Source organism: Quercus suber, unplaced genomic scaffold (genome assembly GCF_002906115.3).
Source record: "Quercus suber isolate HL8 unplaced genomic scaffold, Cork oak 2.0 scaffold_26, whole genome shotgun sequence".
Taxonomy (NCBI): Eukaryota; Viridiplantae; Streptophyta; class Magnoliopsida; order Fagales; family Fagaceae; genus Quercus; species Quercus suber.
Genome location: NW_027069491.1, coordinates 1,906,888 through 1,925,801, shown reverse-complemented (window position 1 = coordinate 1,925,801; position 18,914 = coordinate 1,906,888). Strand labels below are relative to the sequence as shown.

The following is an 18,914-nucleotide window of genomic DNA, read 5'->3' as shown; positions in this document are numbered from 1 at the left end:
TACACCAGGAGGATCACTTTAACTTCCATGTAAAGTGCACTCTAACCCAATTATTTTATGGCTTCTCCCTCGAGAAATTTTGAGCCTTCTTAAAAAAAAAAAGAAAAAGAAGATCACATACAAAAATAGACAATCACAACTTCTTTCATAACTTGTTGAAGTGACAAATTGGGATTAGGGCAACATTATTTCCATTAAGATCACCACTGTCATCATTTTTATTATATACAAATCACAACTTGCGAACTTAACAAATGTAAAAAATATTGTGAAATTTTATTGTTCCTCAAGACCTATCATATTAAGAGTATCCACTAAAATTTCAAGAACTTTTGTTTCATTTTATGCCATTGTGCAACATGTTCCCTCCTGGTTAAATGCAGGAAAAGGGATCTATGTTGTGCATGGGCAGGACCATGAACCAGGAAAAGGGATCTATGTTGTGCACAGGCAGGACCATGAATAATATGGGGGTAAGATCTGTCCATTGAATCCTCCAATTCCCTCAAATTTTTATTCCCTCCAACATGACATTTAAAAATCAAATAAATATCACGATTCACATCCACCTAAGAATTGAAAAAAATGGGAGGATTCAATAATTATATATTGGCTTCCCCATCAACATATGGAGGCCACCATTCCAACACGACCTTTATGCAAGCTTTTGACAGAACATGCATTATAGCAATAAGATAATCTAACAGCAAGAAAACCTCTCCTTTTTTTTTCCTTTTAATTTGTTTCTATTGATATTGAAATCAAACTAACCGAGCCCATTATTTAAAAAACAGGGGATATATAATATTGGTTTTTAGAAGAAATTGATTAAAAAAGAAGAAAAAGAAGAAAGACAACTATAATTCATACATCAGTTAAGATTAATGAAGATACAATCACAACATATGCCAGAAAAAAGAAAATGGCTATCTGAATGAAGAACTTTGGATTCTCCCTCATGTTAGGGGATGTAACAGCCCTGTAAACCAGAAAAACTTTCATTTAGTTAAGATCAGAATAAAAGGAAATATCTTTTTGGGAGAAAAGAATTTACAGATATAAAGTGAAATCTAATACTCCATGTTTTACTGATGGAATTGAATTCAGGCTGCAAGAAGCCAATACCTGGCAATGCGCTGAGAGAATCGGTGAAAGGGTAAACTCTGGATAAAGACAATGCCTGGGCCCGTTAGAATAGCTGTTACTAGATTGTCACCCTGCAAGTTGACAAACACAACTAAGAAAACTACCTTCTTGGAAAGTAGAAACAAAATAATTGATGTGGTATTAGGACAGCTATGGGTATCAGTGAAGATGAGGTAATTTTGGGCACCAAACTGGCTGGACCCAACAAATGAGACCCTATTTGTTGTGTATAAAACCACACAAAATTAGCTTTTCCAAGATAATGCAACTACAGAAGGGCTGGGTCAACCTTATCTCTAAGGTCCCAGAACCACCAAATTTTTCACCATTGGAGGTAGCAACATATACCTAAGGTGCTACTTATCAAAAACATATATACCTAAGGTGCTAAACTTGCCCAACTTCAATATTACCATTTGAAAAAACAATGCATACCTAGAATTTTTCTTTGCTAACAAGGTTAATTGAAAATATGAAGAACAATGCACTTTATTTTAAAGGTTTTCCGGAATCAGCATCTCCAAAATAATTGAGAGTAAGGTTGCCTATCAATCACGACTCTCAAACCCTGGGGAGGTGTTTCAGAATATCTTACAGTTACTACTACACATGGTTTAAACACCAATGACATCATATAAATGGGTGGAGTTGATGAAAAAACACCAGGAAACAAAGGATAGTCAAAGCTCACCCCAAACACTGCTCTTCTCATAGGACCATTGTACTTTACTTGAACATTGACTGTGGTTGTCAGGGCAACAATACAAGATACATCAACAACTAATAACTCACCCACTTCAAGATTTTTCTGCACAACTAGCAAACAGAGAAGCCCACAGAGGATTAGTCTAAAGGGTGAATATTGAAACTTGATTTTGGTATTCTGAACTAAAGATATACCTATCCAGGAAGTAAGATAATTAACCAAGAAACACACACACACACACACACACACAAAAGCATTTAAGGGTTTTTCTCCCCCCCCTTTGGGGGGGGGGGGGGGGGTGGTGTTAAAAAATAAAGGAAGAAAACAGAAACAAGCTCTGATTTAACCACACAAGAGGCTCAGGGAACTATGTTTAAGAGCTCATATAGAAATGCTAAGGTCACCAGTAATCTGTGAGGGGTAAACAAGCACAACTCAGTGCTGAACCCGCCAGAAATGCTTGAACACAGAGCAGGACAAAAGACCAGTCTATATTCTGTTTCAATTGCTTTCTCAGCAGAACTCCTGACAGAGCCAAACTCTAAAAAGGCCCTGAAACAAATTTTATAAGCATGTATATTTGAGTCAGAAAGTTCATACCTGATCCACCCGCAAGTATGAATGCAAGCCCCTGGCCTGATAGCTTCTGTCTCAGAAATCCCTATAATAACATTAACATATTATTTACCCTAAATAGAAACATTAACATGCCACCCAAATACATACACAGCAAAATTGGGAGACCAGAGAAAAAAATACAGAGTGATAGAAAATTCCCCCCAAAAGGGGAGGAAAATGAAGAAGAAGAAGAAAAAGAGGAGAGACTGAAGAAAGAAACAAGACTCAACTGCTAGAAGGAGCAATGGCAAGAGGCCAGTCAAACCAAAAAATAAAATGAAGAGAAAGGAGAGGAGGCAAATCTGAAACTGCCAAATATCTCACCTCAGCACCAGCGATGACATTACGTGCTCGTTGATCAACTGTATTACTGACCTTCACATCATTGACTGAGCAAAGGAATGCATCTGGCTACAATCAATTTCAACTAAGTCACATAAAAATCTAGATGACAGAGAAAGAGAAAGACAAGGTGATAGCAGAAGACAACCACAGTACATGGTCACAGCAGAATGGGAAAATACATGAAAGGGATTGTAAACTTTAGAAGAACAAATGGACAATTAAAGCAAATAATTTAGCTCTACCTGACATAAAATTTCTCCATTAAACATAGCCAAATCAATCTGTAAAATAATGTCCATCCAGAAACACATATAAGACTATAGTTAGCTATATCCAATAAAAGTATGGATCGTCAGCCATGCCCACTCAAAATGAGCAAGAAATGAAGTATTCATAGAAATGTGGCATGTCTGAAAAGCACTAACCGGGAGAATCCTTGCAAGAGAAGGTGCAGCAATCCCAACAAATCCATCAGTTGGACCAGGATTACGAAGAATTATGCTACTCAAACTCTTCCCAAAAAGCCATTGCCACATACCTACTTCATTTTCAGGGACAAAAACATTTTCCATTTCGATGAATCCAGACATGAAGCACATGGAACCTACAATTTTTTGCAACAAATTAAAAACACCAGGACATTTTATGATCTGTAACTAAAAAAAAAAAAACCTAATACGACTTTGGTCAAGTACAGAATGTCAAATTAAATCTATAATCCACTTTATAAAAATAGAAGATAACTATTTGAGATTACAACAATCCCATAAAGATTCCGACAAGTAATTTTCAATGAGCTCTCCATGTCTTTTCCCTGACATTAATAAAATTCCATCACTTGAGGAGCCAACAAACCAGCAACAACCCCCTTCTAAATGTATTAACTGCGTTGGCTAGATTGAAGATTCAAGAAGATGATCTTCTGGCCAATGAATGTGGACTATTAAGAATTGCACAGGAAAATAAAAATTGCATCCAGTAACCTTTCCTGAATAATGCGTATCTGGGTGTGGATATGCAAGCCAAAATAGCAAAGGAATTAAGGAACTAAGAACAAAAGTAAGGAGCAGTATTTGCTCTGCAAAAGTAAGAGCAGGTCATTCCTAGAACAACATTAACTCAAAGGCAGTGCAATGCATGTGGAACACAACCAGACATCCAGATTGAAGTCAAAGTAGAGGAAATCCATTTCTGGGCAAGTTGACATAAATTAGCATTCAAACAATAACAATCCTTAGCATAGTATACATAAAGTTTAATTAACTAATTAATTGATCCCCTTTCCTTTTCTCAGTATCCAAAGTATGTACAATGAAAAGATTTACTAACACAACATCCTTCCAAAATAAAAAGGAAAAGAAAAGATGCATTTCCATACAAAGTAATGTCAATCAAACTGCTTCCAAATTAAAGTAAGGCTAAAATAGTAAAATGCAATCTTAGGCAAACCACACTTCAAGTGAAACCAGTTTGTTATTAAAATCAATCAAGCAAGTTAAAAGCTCTTGGCATGCCTCAAATGGATAGATAGGCCCCTAAAGTGCGCATAGCCATGATTGGCAATGAGAAACATCATAGGATAAGATTATCTACGTCATCCATCACCCCAAAAAAAGTCTCTGACACTATACTTCTTTAATCACTAAGAAAATTTTCTCATTGACTACTTTAGTATCAACTGGAAGAATGTAATTCTCAATAGATAAGCAACAAAATTAAAAATTAGCATATAGATGTGCACTGACTAACCCAACTAACCCCCACCCCCCACCCCTAAAAAAAAAAAAAAAAAAAAAAGCGGGAGAAAAATTAGAAAGAAAAAAAAATGGCAAAGTTAGGATGATAGGATAACAAATTGATATCATTTCTCTAAGATAGACCATCAACTAAACCATCCATCAAAAACATAAACTTACCAGGCTTTGCAACAACCTTTTCTTGTGGCTTCAACATTATCTGAAAATGCAAAAACCATCAAATTAAATGTTTTAAGAGAAATAAAGATACAGGAGCTGAGGAATAAGGGGAAAAACATTATACACGTTGGAGCAATAAGGAATATACCTGAACCACCTGAGCTTCACCACCCAGAATCTGAAAAGGTATCACAGCATCTTGTGGACTCTACAGTAGTGAAATATGAATATCAGCTAGAAAGACATCAAAACCCATCAAGTATTTGCACAATTCACTTAACACGAGCACACATGCTCCTTACGTCAAACCGACAAAAACCAAAAAAATGAGCTTAAACAAGGAATAACCACAAAATCACATACAAATAAGTTCATAGCAGAGCATTGGATTCAAAGTAGATTATACTTTATCATATCAGATTTCCATCCCTGACTAAGAAAGAAATGGATAAACTACAGAGAACCCACAAAACACAAAAAAGACACTACAGATACTGTTTGCATACAAAAACATATACTACTCTATATAGAGTAGACTCAGATTATGTCTACAATATGATCATACATGAGCATCCATTTTGTATGCTAGTTATGGTTGAAACTCATGTTGAGTCTACAATTTGTCCAGACATTACATTTTGTATGCAACTGTTGAAACTCATTTTCAACTAAGTAAGATGATCATTCACCATAACTTCCCAGCATTTTTGGTTATCATTTCTCTTTAGTTTGCTTTAAAGTTGTACATTTTCTATCCTCTTGAGAAAGAACTACAGAAGAGATACACATTTTTAGATTAATTAACTAGAAATAATTGCATTTTCCTTTTACATGTAAAAGTTTTACTTAAAGGGAAAATACATACAAAAGACCATTATTTTTTGATAGTTATAAATGGGGGAGAGGGTATTTGAACCCTGGACATCTTCATTAGAAACACCAAGAAGTGCCAGTTGAGTACAAGACTCTTGGCCATACAAAGGACTATAATAATACATCCTCATATAAAATTAAATTTAAAGAGTTATAAAAGCAATGAAATCTAAAAAAGTATCACAATCCAAATTTCCAAAAGCATGAATTCAATCATATAATGAGCATAAGACAATGCTCTTCAAATATTTTTTTCTTTACTCTATATTATTAAGGGTGCGACTATTCCTCACCAAATTTTCTACATTATGCAAAGAGGGACAGCACCTCAAATCTCACCCTTCTCACTATGGTGAAATCTCCCTTTCCATGAGGCAAATACATATACAAACTTGCAAGGCATTAATCAATGTACTCACATAAGGTTAACTAGGGAAATATGGAACCCTATATTAGAGAAAATGTAACTGAGGTTAGCGGGGTGGTAGAAGTTGTACTTTTCTAAGGGAGGTAAGCTCACTTTAATAAAGAGCACACTTTCAAGCATGCCTACATATTTTCTCTCTCTTTTACCCTTCCCCTCTATTCATGCAAAATAGATTGAAAAATTTGCAGAAAGATTTTCTATGGGATAGTTTAGGAAATGAATTTAAACTCCATCTTGTTATTTGGAAGAAGATCTATGAATCAATTCAACATGGTAGATTGGGCAAAAGCAGTTCAGTATCTTTTAACCAAGTTCTATTGGGAAAATGGTTATTGAGGTTTGCCACGGAAAAAGATGTTTTCTTGAGGAAGGTGGCAGACAAAAAATACATGAAGTGGCTGGAAGAAGGTGGTTGGTGTTTGATGGCAAGCAGGGACCCCTACTTTATTTGTCTCCAGAAACATATCATAAGGGGCTGGGAAAAGTTTTCTAACTGCATCACCTTTGAGGTTGGTAATGGTACCAATATTCATCTCTGGCGTGATAAGTGGCTTGGGGATGTTGTCTTAAATACACTTTCCCAGAACTCAGATTGATATAGAAATGCTCAAATAAGAAAGCTACTGTGGCAGACTATATGATCTGGAAAGCAGGTCATCTTCATTGTGATGTCACCTTTTTTTTTCTTTTTTTTTTGATAAATATTGTGATGTCACCTTTCTTAAAGCTATCCAAGACTGGAAGATGTATGTCTTAATAGATTTCTTTAATTTTATATCCTCCATAAAGGTCAATCAAGATGCTAAAGACTATATTGATTGGGGACCATTAAAGAGCAGGTCATTCAAGGTCAAATCCTTTTACAAAGAGCTATATGCGGGAGATGTGCAGTATTTCTTGTGGAAAGGTATTTGGGGGATCAAATCTCCTACTAAGGTATCTTTTTTATTTAGACAGCAGCATTGGAGAAAACTCTGACTCTAGATAACCTACGATGAAGAAACATAATTTTTTTTTTTTTTGAAGAAGAAGAAACATAATTGTTGTGTAATGGTATTGCATGTATAAGAAGGATGGAGGATCAGTTGATCAGTTGCATCTACATTGAGATATGGCCAGATACTTATGGTCTTTGTTCTGTTTATTTGGGCTATAGTGGGTCAGCCTATGACGGTATTTGATATGCTATTTTGTTGGAAGGTGAGGTTTGCTAGACATCGGAATGATGATATTTAGAATGTGATCCCTTTGTACTTAATGTGGACTATCCAGAAAGAACACAGTCATTGAATGTTTGAAGGATTCAAACATACTACAATTTACCTTAAGCAAATTTTTTATGTGCTTTGTACAAGTAGGTGGCCATACTTAGGAGCCATTCCTACTCTAATTTTCTCAAGTTCCTAGATTCTTGTACTTTCTATTGATTTCTTGCAAATTTTGTTGATTTCTCACTTTTAAGTACACCACCCATATACTTGTTTTTGTATTTTTTTTTTTTTCTTAAGACAATTTTTACTTACCTTAAATGAGGATGATCTACCAATTCCTCACAAATCATACACATATAGTATCTATGCACAATTATTCCCTTCTCCTTAGGTTGCCAACTGTCAGTATTTTGCCAAAAGCAAACGTCTGCAGTCCATCCAAACGATGCTACTTTTGTTGGTAGAAATATTCTTTTTTGGAACTTCCCTTGTACAACTCTGTGTACTAGGTTGCACCTCTTTTCAATGTATTTATTACTTATCAGGGGAAAAAAGTTGCATTTTCAACTGTAAAGGTTCATATTTCTTACTGATGTTGATAAGTACAACACCAAAAGATATTAGTTATGCCACAGAAAAAACTCCAAAAGATTTAGTGTCCATTTGGCATCAGCTTATTTTTCTTTTTGCTGAAAGTTGGTTAAAGTATACTAGTAATTGAAAAAGTGAGGTTATAAAAAGCTGTATATAACCAAAATAAGCTAAAAATAAACTAAAAAACTCATGGAAAATGTACACTCAATAACCAAATCTCAGCTGCAGCTTTAAGAAAAAGCATGAAGGGAAGAGAATGTATTATTACATATTAATTATTTTCCTAAGACTTTTTTAGGTTCCATTCTCTAAATCCAAACCATTAGACATACTATGTGATTATTGAAATTTCAATATATATATATCCATAACAAGACTCAATATTTAGCATAAGTTTAATTCCTAAAAACATTAACTGGGAAACCCCAATCTAATTAATTCTCATTGAAGTCGACTTGCTTTTATTAGTTGTTTTACTCTCCCTAATCTAAATCTTGCATTGTTCACTGCCAATAGCCTTGTAGCTCAGCTAGCACTTCCTGGTGTTTCCAACTTAGACATCTACGGTTCAAATCCCCCCTCCCCCATTATTCGAATTATTGAACTATCACAAAAAAATATGCAACCACCAGTCTGGTCATCCCTAAATTTACACAACTTACAAGATTAACAAATATGGTTTTTTTTTTTATAAGTACAGATATGATTAAATATTATGATATGAAGTGCAACTAGTAATTAGACTTACTATTTCTGCCCTAAATAATTTGCCAAATTCTTGGCTGAATTCACAAAACGATAGCTGTTGGCAATGCATTCTGAATTCAGTCATCCCAATCTATCAATAGTTTTCCTTAAGTAGCCTATTCAATTTATAAAATTTATTGCTTATAAATAAATAAATAAATAATAAAAAACAGTTAGATGCTTGTAGTTTGTGTATTTGATTTTTTTGGTCCCCTGCTGTATACTTCCTGTATACTTGGGTGACTCATTTTTATGATTTTGAATAGAATTTTCTTTACTTATAAAAAATAAATAAATAAATAAATAACAGTTTTGTGCCCTATAGTATTGAGTCCACGAATCAAAATCCTAAAAGCAATACGTGAATAATTAAAAAGGCTACACCCTCAAGAATCCTATCTACTCTAGCTAGCCAAGGGATGCCCTCCACGTGGGAAGATGCTAGCCCTCATCAATTCAGATGCCAATACAATGAAACAGATCTAGGAGCAGTTGGTCCAACCATGTAACTTGCAGTAAGCATGCTTCATAGACATCATGAGCAATACACCCTACTGTTAATGCCAACTTGAATTAGGAGAGGGCATACAAATCTTGCTCCAAGCACAACTCCTATGATGGCTAAATGACACGCTGCCAACTCCTACGATGGCTTGGAGGAATCTAATTTTAAGTGGTTGAATTAATAGGCTAGCTGAGGATAATGGCTGTACGCCTGTACCGTAAATACAGCAGCAGTGCCTTCTCCAACTTCGGGAATGATTATTATTCTTGCTCCATGTCAAATTCTTGTTTCACCACTTGATGCACTAACAGCCTCTCCGAATATCATCTTTGTTGCTCCAGAAGATATGTCCCAAACAATCTGCCTTCACTTAGAATTTCCCTTACTGTCATTTTCTTTCTTTGCACCTCTCTCACTATACTTTCCACTCTTTCCTATCAATACAAAATTTACTTCTTTGTTTAAAAAAAAAAAATTATATGCCTAATGATCCTTATTTTCGTAGAAAACCTAATCATTGATTAATCTTTACCATTCAGAAAATTGCGATTCTCCTCCTCATTGAGATCAGCATGTGCTAGAAAATAGCATTTTGCTATTTTTCTAAAACCTCCATGAACTAACTATATTAATAACTTGAAACCATCGATCAAACTTAGCGAATAGCGTAATTGTCTCACAAACTTACCTCCGCCAAATTAAAACCTAAATACAAACTGAATAACAAAATCTCCAACAATGTACATTAAGCAAATCGGTAATCGGATCAAAACGCCAAACCAAAAGCAAGTCCATAAATTCACATACAAAATTAAAAGAACCAACTCCATTCAGCTACCGCGAGATGTGTTCAAAAATAACAGAAATAATAAATAAATAAAAACTTCAACTTTCTTCATTTTTCTAAGTTTTCTAGGCAACCAAACAGCGAGAAAAGAACAAAAACCAAAAATGCCATCGAATTTTGGAAGACACATAGTGTTGAAGTAGTGAGCACCTGATAGACGTAAGGTTGGAAAGGCGTTGAGAAAAACGGTGCGGCCATGGCGAAAACGCAGCGAATGGATTTGAATTCAGAGAGATCCGGCAGAATGGAATCGTTCAATTTTTCCTTTTGAGATTTCAATAGACCTCCATTGTCGTGATCGGATCGAAAACGAGAGAAATTCAGTGAGGTTTGAATGATTTTTGCTTAAAATGTAAAGGGGTTTTTGGGGGTCTTCGTAAACTAAATGAAAGAGTTGAAGTTACCAAAATAACCTTGATTGTCAATGAATTTGCGGATTTGCCTGTGGAATTGGCCGGGGTTGAGGTGGCCTTTTTGTCAGACTGAGCTTTTAATTACTGGTTCAGGTTTTTGTCTTTGATGTGGGATTCGTTGAATGGAGTACACGTGGTATTAATTGTGAAGTGGCGTCTTTCTATTGGTTATACCTCAACTCTCGACGTGTTCAAGTAAAAACAACTACGTCCATCCTGCTCAGATGTGCTCACTTCTCCGTCGTTTCACATGAAGCCATCGTCGTTTTGGCCTTCCCAAATTTCTTACAGCTGTATTACTTCTTTTTAGGACAATGGTACTCTAACTCTAACCAACTTTGTGACTATTTACAAGGTAATATTTAAACGACTCACATGATCATGCGATTACGAGTACATGTGAATAGTCTCTATAACTGTCGCGTAATGAGTTGGAAAAAGTTTTTGGCTTGAATAATTTTTTTTCCCTCTATAAGAGCATCTTTATCAGTTGTGCTATATGTGCCAAATGCTAAATATTTGGCACATTTAGCACACCAAACATCATTTATCCCTATTTATCAGATGTGCTATATCTTATCTTTTTTGCAACATGCTACAGTGTCATCATATATTTGCCACTGTACGGAATCCGTGTGGCATATCCATTTATTCTTTTTTATTCCTCTTTTCTCTCTCAGATCTCTTTCTTCTTCTCCTTCATCAGCTCACCGCCTCCATCTTTTCTCTCACATATCTCTTTCTTCATATCTCTTTCTTCTTCTCCTTCAGCTCACCGCCCCCATCTCCACTCTCTCACATATCTTTTTCTTCTTCTCCTTCAGCTCACCGCCTCTGTCTCCACTCTCTCACATATCTCTTTCTTCTTCCCTTTCCCCGCCAATTCGCTCTATCCTCTCTGTTCAATGCACTGACGCTGCTGTTTCGTTGTTCCATTTTTCTCCGAGTCGCCGATTTCCTCTGTTCTATCTCAGCGTCGCCGAGTCGCCGTTCTCAGATCGCCGATTCACTGGAAAGGAGGTAATGTAAGCCCAATTTTTTTACTTCTCAATTGGAAAAACTGAAGCATGCTCTCTATTTTTGCTCTAGATTTGCTGGGCTTCTGTTTGAATGAATCTGAAAAAATTGTGGGTTTTGAATGATGGAGTGATTTGTTTGATTATCCGTCTGCCAATTCGGTTTTTAGGTTATATTGACTTAATTTCCCTGTTTTTTGTTTGTTTGTTTGCTTTATTTATAAATTGTTAGCTTTTTTTTTTTTTTTTGGGTTTCTGGATTTATGAAACGATGAAGCCAATGTCTTATTCTTAGCTGAGTTTTACCCAGTGAACTTGATGTACCCGTGAGTTTTAGAAGTTAAATTGCTAGTTTCCATGTCTAATGGATTGTGATTATGGGGTGTGTATGGTTTCGTCCCCTCCTTAAATGGTTCACACAGTGAAGTTGTAGAATTCTGTTTAAAGTAATGACAAACGTATTTGGTATTTACACTCGGGGTAACTGTGCAGTTGTTCTTCAATAGTAGCAGGGAGGTTGTTGAACATGAAAATGATTGAAGATACTTATTTTTTGACTGATTTTCTTTTATTTACATATCTATTTAGAGCATGTACTCAAGAAATTACCGTTAAAGAATAAGAAAATTTGAAAATCTGATTGTTTTGGATCAGATGTTACCGTTAGGAACAATGATAAAGAAAGAATAAAATAAGAATTAAAAAATAATATTTAAATAAAGTAGTAAAAATATAGAACATCTGATAAATGGGATATTGTAAAATGATGTGGTAAAATAATAAAGTAGGCTTTTGATGTGGCAAAATGGCATAATTTTTACAATATCTGCTACGGATGCTCTAAAGGTAAAGTGCATTAAGATCACGTTTATGTCGTTGAACTATAAGACTTGTCTCTTTTTTTTTCCTGCCAATTTTGTTATTAATTATTGGCATAAATTTTTGAAGGGGTAAAAAAATTTAATCATGGTTTTACTCGGTGATGGAGCTAAAAATTTATATTTAGAGGGCCAAACATAAAAATAGACAATTAATTTTTTCTCTATATATATTAACTAGTATGTAGCCCCATGTTACCGCACGGGAATGGATATATTACTAATTATGACTTTATTTATGTTTAAAAGTCTCAATTAAGTCTAAATTCATATTATTAACCAGAAAATTTCATTAACAAAACTTAGCAATATATACATTTTACACAGAAAGATGAACCTTGGTGACAATGTTTATCCAAAAGATCCATTTACACTTTGAATCTTCAATCTCTATTGGTGATTGAAATTTCGTAGCTTAAAAAATTTTTAAAAAAAAAATTCTTAGAGTTGTACTAATTTTGTAGTTTTACGATGAGTCATTTTGTAACATGATGGACATTTGTGTGAAGAAAAAACCTCTGAAGTTCCATGGCTAATAAAAGAAATTCTCTCAAATCTTTTTTATAGAGAGATGGGTTTGTGCTGTTTTTATACATCCTTCATAGTTGTATTATCACGAAGCAGATCCAATGAATTTAGATTGGTACTACTGATTCCCAAAGCATGAGTGTTTAATGTGTTATTAATTTCATTTCATTGGCTTCTGCACATGACAACAAAATTAAAAATAATTAGATTGTACACGTGTATAGTAAAATTAGACTCCAATTTCAGATTCTAATTAAACAATTAGAATGATAATATATGATAGTAACAACAATAGGAAAATTCAAATAAAATTTCGGATTAAATTGTAACAATCTGAATAAAAAATTACAGTAGAAAGACAGGGAAGTAACTTAACACCAACATTTAAAATCAAATTGGACACATAGCACAAAATTAAACTGCAATTAGAAATTAATTTGATTCGATTTGAATTCTAAAATTGAACTTCAACTTAATATAATATATATGATTATATTTTTGTCACTTTTAACAAATTAACAAAATCTTAATCTAGACACACTAAATCTATTAAAAAATAAGAACTGATCATTGAGCTTGGAATCTTCTTGGAAGTGTCAATGAAGCGCTAATGTATGAGAGTGTGAAGTAAGGAAGAGTGAGATTGAACATTGTGTTTGAACCCGGCCTTGCTCTAAGAAATCCGTAAGGAGAAGAAGAGGGCAGTGTGTGGATCTAGTTGGTAGAAGTTGAGAGAGGAGGAGACATGGGATGACGATATGGAATTAGGAGGAGATTTTTTATTTTTATAGTCTTTCTCATTGGACTCATTGGTTCTGGTTGTGGGATTAGAAGAGCTCTAGACTCTATTGAGATCACCCATAAAAGTGTGCAGGTGGAGATGTTCTTGCTTAGGTCAATGAGTATTATTATTATGGTTTTCTTGGCTTCCGTGTTAAATATTAATGCATCATTTATTTGGGCACAAAAATTAGAAAATTTAGATAAGATACATGTCCACCAAAGTTNAGCTTTGACTGAAAGTCTGACAGTCACATCGAAGCAAATTTGTCACCATAAATATTACAGAATACCTTTGAATTGACTGCTCGCAAATTGAAATTGGACATGAAACATGTAAGATGTCACAAACTTAATGGAAAACGTCTCAAACACTTCGCAAATTTGGTTAAGTGTAGGAAGATCGGATTTTGAGTTTCCTTATGGTCAAACTAGGATCAAACGACATTGAATGAGGGTGTTATGTACTCGTGCTTGTAACTGTTCATTGAATGAAGATCAGATTTTGAGTTTCATTAAGGTTAAACTAGCCTTCGTCTGGGAAGAATGAATGAAATAGAATGAAATGGAATGAAAAAAAAAAATAGAATATTCTTCCTTTCCCTTGTTTTGGAGTTTTCCAAAGATTCCTTTATTGATGAGTTTAGGTAGGAGGGAATGAAATGATTATGAGAGAACACTCATTCCCTGTTTTTTCCCTCAAAACCTCAATTTTTCATTTCCCCCAAATTGGGAGGAATAAGAGAGAATGAATTTAGGTTTAATGAAAATTTTATTGAAACTCCTAAATTATCCCTTGAATCTTGACCCTTTTTATTCTCAACCAGCCATACAAATATGTTTGCTCTCTCTTTGCTACTCTTTCTTTCTCACGCTGCTATTAATCTCAACCAGCCCTACACAACTATGAGTTTTTCAATTGTTTTGATTTCATTGATTTATTTACTATTAAAAAGCTTTTGCTAATATATGTATTCTGTGAATGCTAGTGTATGCTATGAGATTTTCACTTGTATGAAGTTTAATTCCTATTATTGTCTTTTGAGTGAATGCTAGTGTACTGTACGTATTCTGCAATTATTCATTGGTTTCTTCAAAACTGTATGATTACCTGCTTGCCTCAGTTAAATCCAGCCGTACCCAACTAGTCGAACCCAACTGTTAAATTATCACTTGCATGAAGTTTAATTCCTATCATTGTCTTTTGTGTGAATACTAGTGTATGTGTTCTGTAATTATCCACCAATTTCTTCAAAACTATGACTACCTGCTTGCCTCTAACCATTAGTTTTGAATGTTAAATAAAGTCCATTAGTTTTAATCAAGTAAACCTTAGAATCATTAGATGATAGAGCCTTAGTTTTTGAATTTAAAATTAAGTCCAGATACCTTAATAAAATGTCTTTGAGTTATTGGTCTACTGTGCAACAAGTTGTTTCTGTTATTGAATCCCAAACAAAATTAATGTTTATAGTTTAGCATTTTTATTTTTAGATTAGTTGTAACACATTCATAATTAGTTAGACTATATCATCTCAAAGCATCTTTTATAAACACAAAGGTCCTGTGGAATACTCCAGTGAGAGGAATTATTTACACCATTTTATACAATTTCCATTCTCTTTATTAGTATGGATAGAACATGTGCCCATAATTTTTTTAAGTTGGACTTAAAACGTAACTATTTTTTTACTTAGATGGATTTGAATGATGAGGTACTTGAGGCCATAATTTTTTTGGACTTTATGTGGAAACTAGCCTTGGCTCATGCTACATGCCGTTATTTGTGCTACATTATCCATCGAAGGCAACGACTAAAAGGACATGTTCCCCACATTCATACAAAATCAACCATAGAAAGATAAAACGTTTGTGATGAAATAATGTCTCGACATAGGACTAGTGAAAAAAGCTATGGTGCAATACACATGGGTCCACAAGCTCTTCAAGGTGTAGGGAATTAACCTGAAATTCCCAACCTGTGAGAGACAAAAATAGAGAAAACACACACGCGCGCGCGTGCATAAGAAAGTATTTACGTGGTTCGGCAATTTGCCTACGTCCACGGAGTTGTAGGGATTTCAGTATTATAAGGGAAAAATACAAGTGCGGTAGTACAGTTTTTTCTCTCTCTCAAAAACTACAACAACAAACCCTAATCACCAAAACAACATTTTCTACATCTTGAGCACAAGATTCACAATGGGTTACAAAACGAGCCAAAAATTTTTCAAAACGCTACGGCTTGAGCTTGTCAGCCCAAGCCTCCGGTCCATGGACTAAGTCTTAGAAAATCTCCCATTAAAAACCACGCAACATCATTCGGGTCAGGTCAGGTCATCAACCGGATCAAACATAACTAAGCTCCACAAGTCCCAACACAAGGTTTGTGTGACATTTTGTGAAGAAATAGTGATCTTCAAGACACACAATGTGTCACGGTTGAAGAGCAAGCTGCCAAGTTTCTTCACATTCTATCACATAATGTGAAGAACCGTACAATTTCCTCTTTGCTTGTGGTTCTGATGAGACCATTAGTTGTCATTTTCATAACGTGTTAAAATTAATAATTATGTTAGAGGATCAGTTCCTTCAACAACCTGATGGAACCCAAGTGCCACTTGAAATACTACGGAGTAGTAGGTTCAATCCATACTTTAAGATAAATATATCATGTTTATATTTTATATTTGATAGTAGCCTAGTATAAATATATTTTAAGATAAATGCCTTTGAGACATAATGTTAATCTCAGGATTGTATTGGGGCACTTGATGGAACACATGTTCGTGTCAAAGAGTCTAATGAAGATGCACCAAGATATCGGGGTAGGAAGCGTTACCCAATACAAAATATGCTGACGGCATGCTCGTTTGATTTGAAATTCACTTACATATTACCAAGTTGGGAAGGAACTGCTTCAAATTCAAGAATAACAAAGAGTGCTTTAACTAAAAACGATAACATGACAATCCCAAAAGGTAAATTTAATTCAAATATGTATTAGGGTGTATTCTTTATAATTAAAAAAATTGTAGTATATAATTAACGATTGTTATTGTTTATTAGGTAAATATTATCTTGTTGATGCATGATACATGAATAGAAGTTGTTTGATTACACCTTATAGGAGGGTGCGTCATCATTTAAAAGAATGCTTTACTTGTGCCCCTAAAAATGCTAAAGAATTGTTTAATTTGCAACATGTGTCACTGTGTAATGCTATTGAAAGAGCATTTGGGGTACTGAAAAAGAGATTTCTTAGCATAGCAAGTACTACAAAGCCCTTCTTTTGTGTTGACACACAAAATGAAATCATTTTATCATGTTGCATGTTTCATAATTATTTAATGGGTGTTGATCTTGATGAAAGTCTTATTGCTGAAGTTGATAAAGAGGTTTTACATTCTCATCATGGACGTACGGCCCCCACTCCAAGAGAAGATGATGAGAATGCTAGGCAAGGAGATATTATAAGAGATTTTATAGCATTAGTCATGTGACAAAACTATGTCCAAATGTGATAGCTTTTGGGTTTATTGTTGTAATGTAGTTTAAGACTTTTATGTTTCAATCACTTAGACCTAAATGTTATGTAATTTTTTTTTCTTTCAGTTTGATATTGCTCTCTATCTTTTGATCATTAATGTTATGTTCGACAAAAGATACTAAAAAATAATTTTCATGAATGCCATAACATATTTAAAGATGGATCGAGTGGTTTTGGATGGAATGATTCTCTAGATATATCAACAACTGAACCAGAAGTTTAAGAGCCATTCATAGCGGTAAATTATTATTTTTTATGAATTTAATTTTGTATTACATAATAATATAATTATATATATATATATATATATTATATTTTTTGTATTACCCTTTTTCTTGATTTGTAATAGTCTAAACCTGCGGCTAAGAAGTAGATGACAACACCTATGCCCAACTACTCTAAGATAACACAACTTTGGGCTAAAGATAGAGCAAAAGGTGATCATGTTGAAACTGTAAAGGAGAAACGTGTTAAGTATGCTACATCGACCACTATTGATGAGATTGATATTATGGTATCCCAAAATGAAGCTTCTTTGGAGAACTTTGAAGTTGAAGATGATCAAAGGTCACCAGAAATTAATGTTGTATGTTCTCGAGTGTCATCACAAGATGCAATGTCTTCTAAAAGCAAGAAAAGAAGAGCAGCAGAGATGATGAACTTGGGAATGTAATTTCACAATCATTTGATAATGCATCAATGGCAATTGATAGGGCGACTGATGTTATGGCAAAGTGCTTTTCAAAGTCATATGGAGCAGAAGTTCACATAGCTTTGGGCGTACTAGCTTTGGGATCCAATTTCAAAGACTGAGGCCTACATATTTTTGATGAAAAATCCAATGTATAAGGAGATGTTCTTTGGTTGCCCAGAACATGAGCGCAAATGTGTCCTATTGACTGATGTCTAGGCCTAAAAATTAAAAAGTGTGGGATTTCTTGGCCAACTTTAAATTTCTTTATTTTGTTATTTTGTTTTGTTTTGGCAAGACTCATTACATAAGTTTTTTTATACCATGCATGGACGTTTAAAAGATAGTTGTTTGCATTTTTAGACAATGTTTTTTTTTTTTTTTTTTTTTTTTTACAATAAATATGTGATGCGTGAATTGCTTTACAAAATAGAAATATACATAGTTTGATTTTTAGCTACAATAATTTTTTTACTCCCTATAGACAATAGAATATTTGAGCTTCAAATGCTATTATCTAGTGCTTTTCACAAATAACAAATCCAAAGTAAGGGAATTTTACTATTAACCCGCAACACCTATTTATAGTTTACTATTATTGTTTTGGAAGCAAATAACAAGCAAATTCACATGGAGTTTAAACTAGAATCATTTTTATGTTCTTTAAAATGAGAGTTATAACAGTAATGTTATTATAAAATAATTACATTCAATTCCTTCCAGTGTCACTTCCAAACAATATTACTTACATTCCATTCCTTTATTTTAATTCATCCAAACAAGATTTTTTAATTCCATTCCATTCTATTCCTTTGATGATCATTCTATTCCATTCCATTCCCTTATGAACTCCTAAACAAAGAAGATTGAAGTGCAAGCTTTGTATGATTAGAACATAGGCATTGCAAGTTTTCCAATGGTTCTTCATTTGAGCCAAATTGACATCGAGAAATTGGTCAACTAAGGACACAAAAATGAAAAGATCCATGAGAAAATATGAATTTTTGGTGCAAAGGATAATTGTGGTGCAGTATTTGAACCTAAAATTGCACCAAACCACAAACCGATGTTGCAAAATAGAAAGTCTTCAAGGTTTAAGAAAGTGCCTCATCAACTACGTCAC

General features: G+C 34.2%; 2 protein-coding genes across 2 annotated transcripts; one reads left to right on the top strand and one right to left on the bottom strand.

Annotated features, from left to right (window-relative positions):
• Positions 1-779: 779 nt before the first annotated feature.
• LOC112033686 (uncharacterized) lies at positions 780-10,306 on the bottom strand. The gene is made up of 10 exons (XM_065768478.1): positions 10,086-10,306; positions 4,880-4,939; positions 4,732-4,771; positions 3,241-3,419; positions 3,058-3,096; positions 2,795-2,881; positions 2,453-2,513; positions 1,838-1,962; positions 1,126-1,217; positions 780-979 (listed from the first exon to the last, which is right to left on the bottom strand). The coding sequence occupies exons 1-10, from the start codon at positions 10,131-10,133 to the stop codon at positions 865-867; spliced, it is 846 nt and encodes a 281-aa protein (XP_065624550.1). The 5' UTR covers positions 10,134-10,306; the 3' UTR covers positions 780-864.
• LOC112033685 (uncharacterized) lies at positions 10,132-17,084 on the top strand. Its single transcript, XM_065767919.1, has 6 exons — positions 10,132-10,174; positions 10,294-10,400; positions 10,442-10,703; positions 10,950-11,368; positions 16,306-16,531; positions 16,938-17,084. The coding sequence occupies exons 1-6, from the start codon at positions 10,132-10,134 to the stop codon at positions 17,051-17,053; spliced, it is 1,173 nt and encodes a 390-aa protein (XP_065623991.1). The 3' UTR covers positions 17,054-17,084.
• Positions 17,085-18,914: the final 1,830 nt, after the last annotated feature.

What these genes read in the sequence shown, in the direction of transcription:
- LOC112033685 (XM_065767919.1), top strand. Translation starts at nt 10,132, where the DNA reads ATGGCGAAAACGCAGCGAATGGATTTGAATTCAGAGAGATCCG. An exon ending in TGGAATTGGCCGGGGTTGAG is followed by an intron (nt 10,401 to 10,441) that starts GTGGCCTTTTTG and finishes TTACTGGTTCAG; the next exon opens with GTTTTTGTCTTTGATGTGGG. An exon ending in GCCGATTCACTGGAAAGGAG is followed by an intron (nt 11,369 to 16,305) that starts GTAATGTAAGCC and finishes TGTTAATCTCAG; the next exon opens with GATTGTATTGGGGCACTTGA.
- LOC112033686 (XM_065768478.1), bottom strand. Translation starts at nt 10,133, where the DNA reads ATGGCCGCACCGTTTTTCTCAACGCCTTTCCAACCTTACGTCTATCAG. An exon ending in CTCTTGCAAGGATTCTCCCG is followed by an intron (nt 3,097 to 3,240) that starts GTTAGTGCTTTT and finishes ATTATTTTACAG; the next exon opens with ATTGATTTGGCTATGTTTAA. An exon ending in TGAGAAGAGCAGTGTTTGGG is followed by an intron (nt 1,218 to 1,837) that starts GTGAGCTTTGAC and finishes GTCAACTTGCAG; the next exon opens with GGTGACAATCTAGTAACAGC.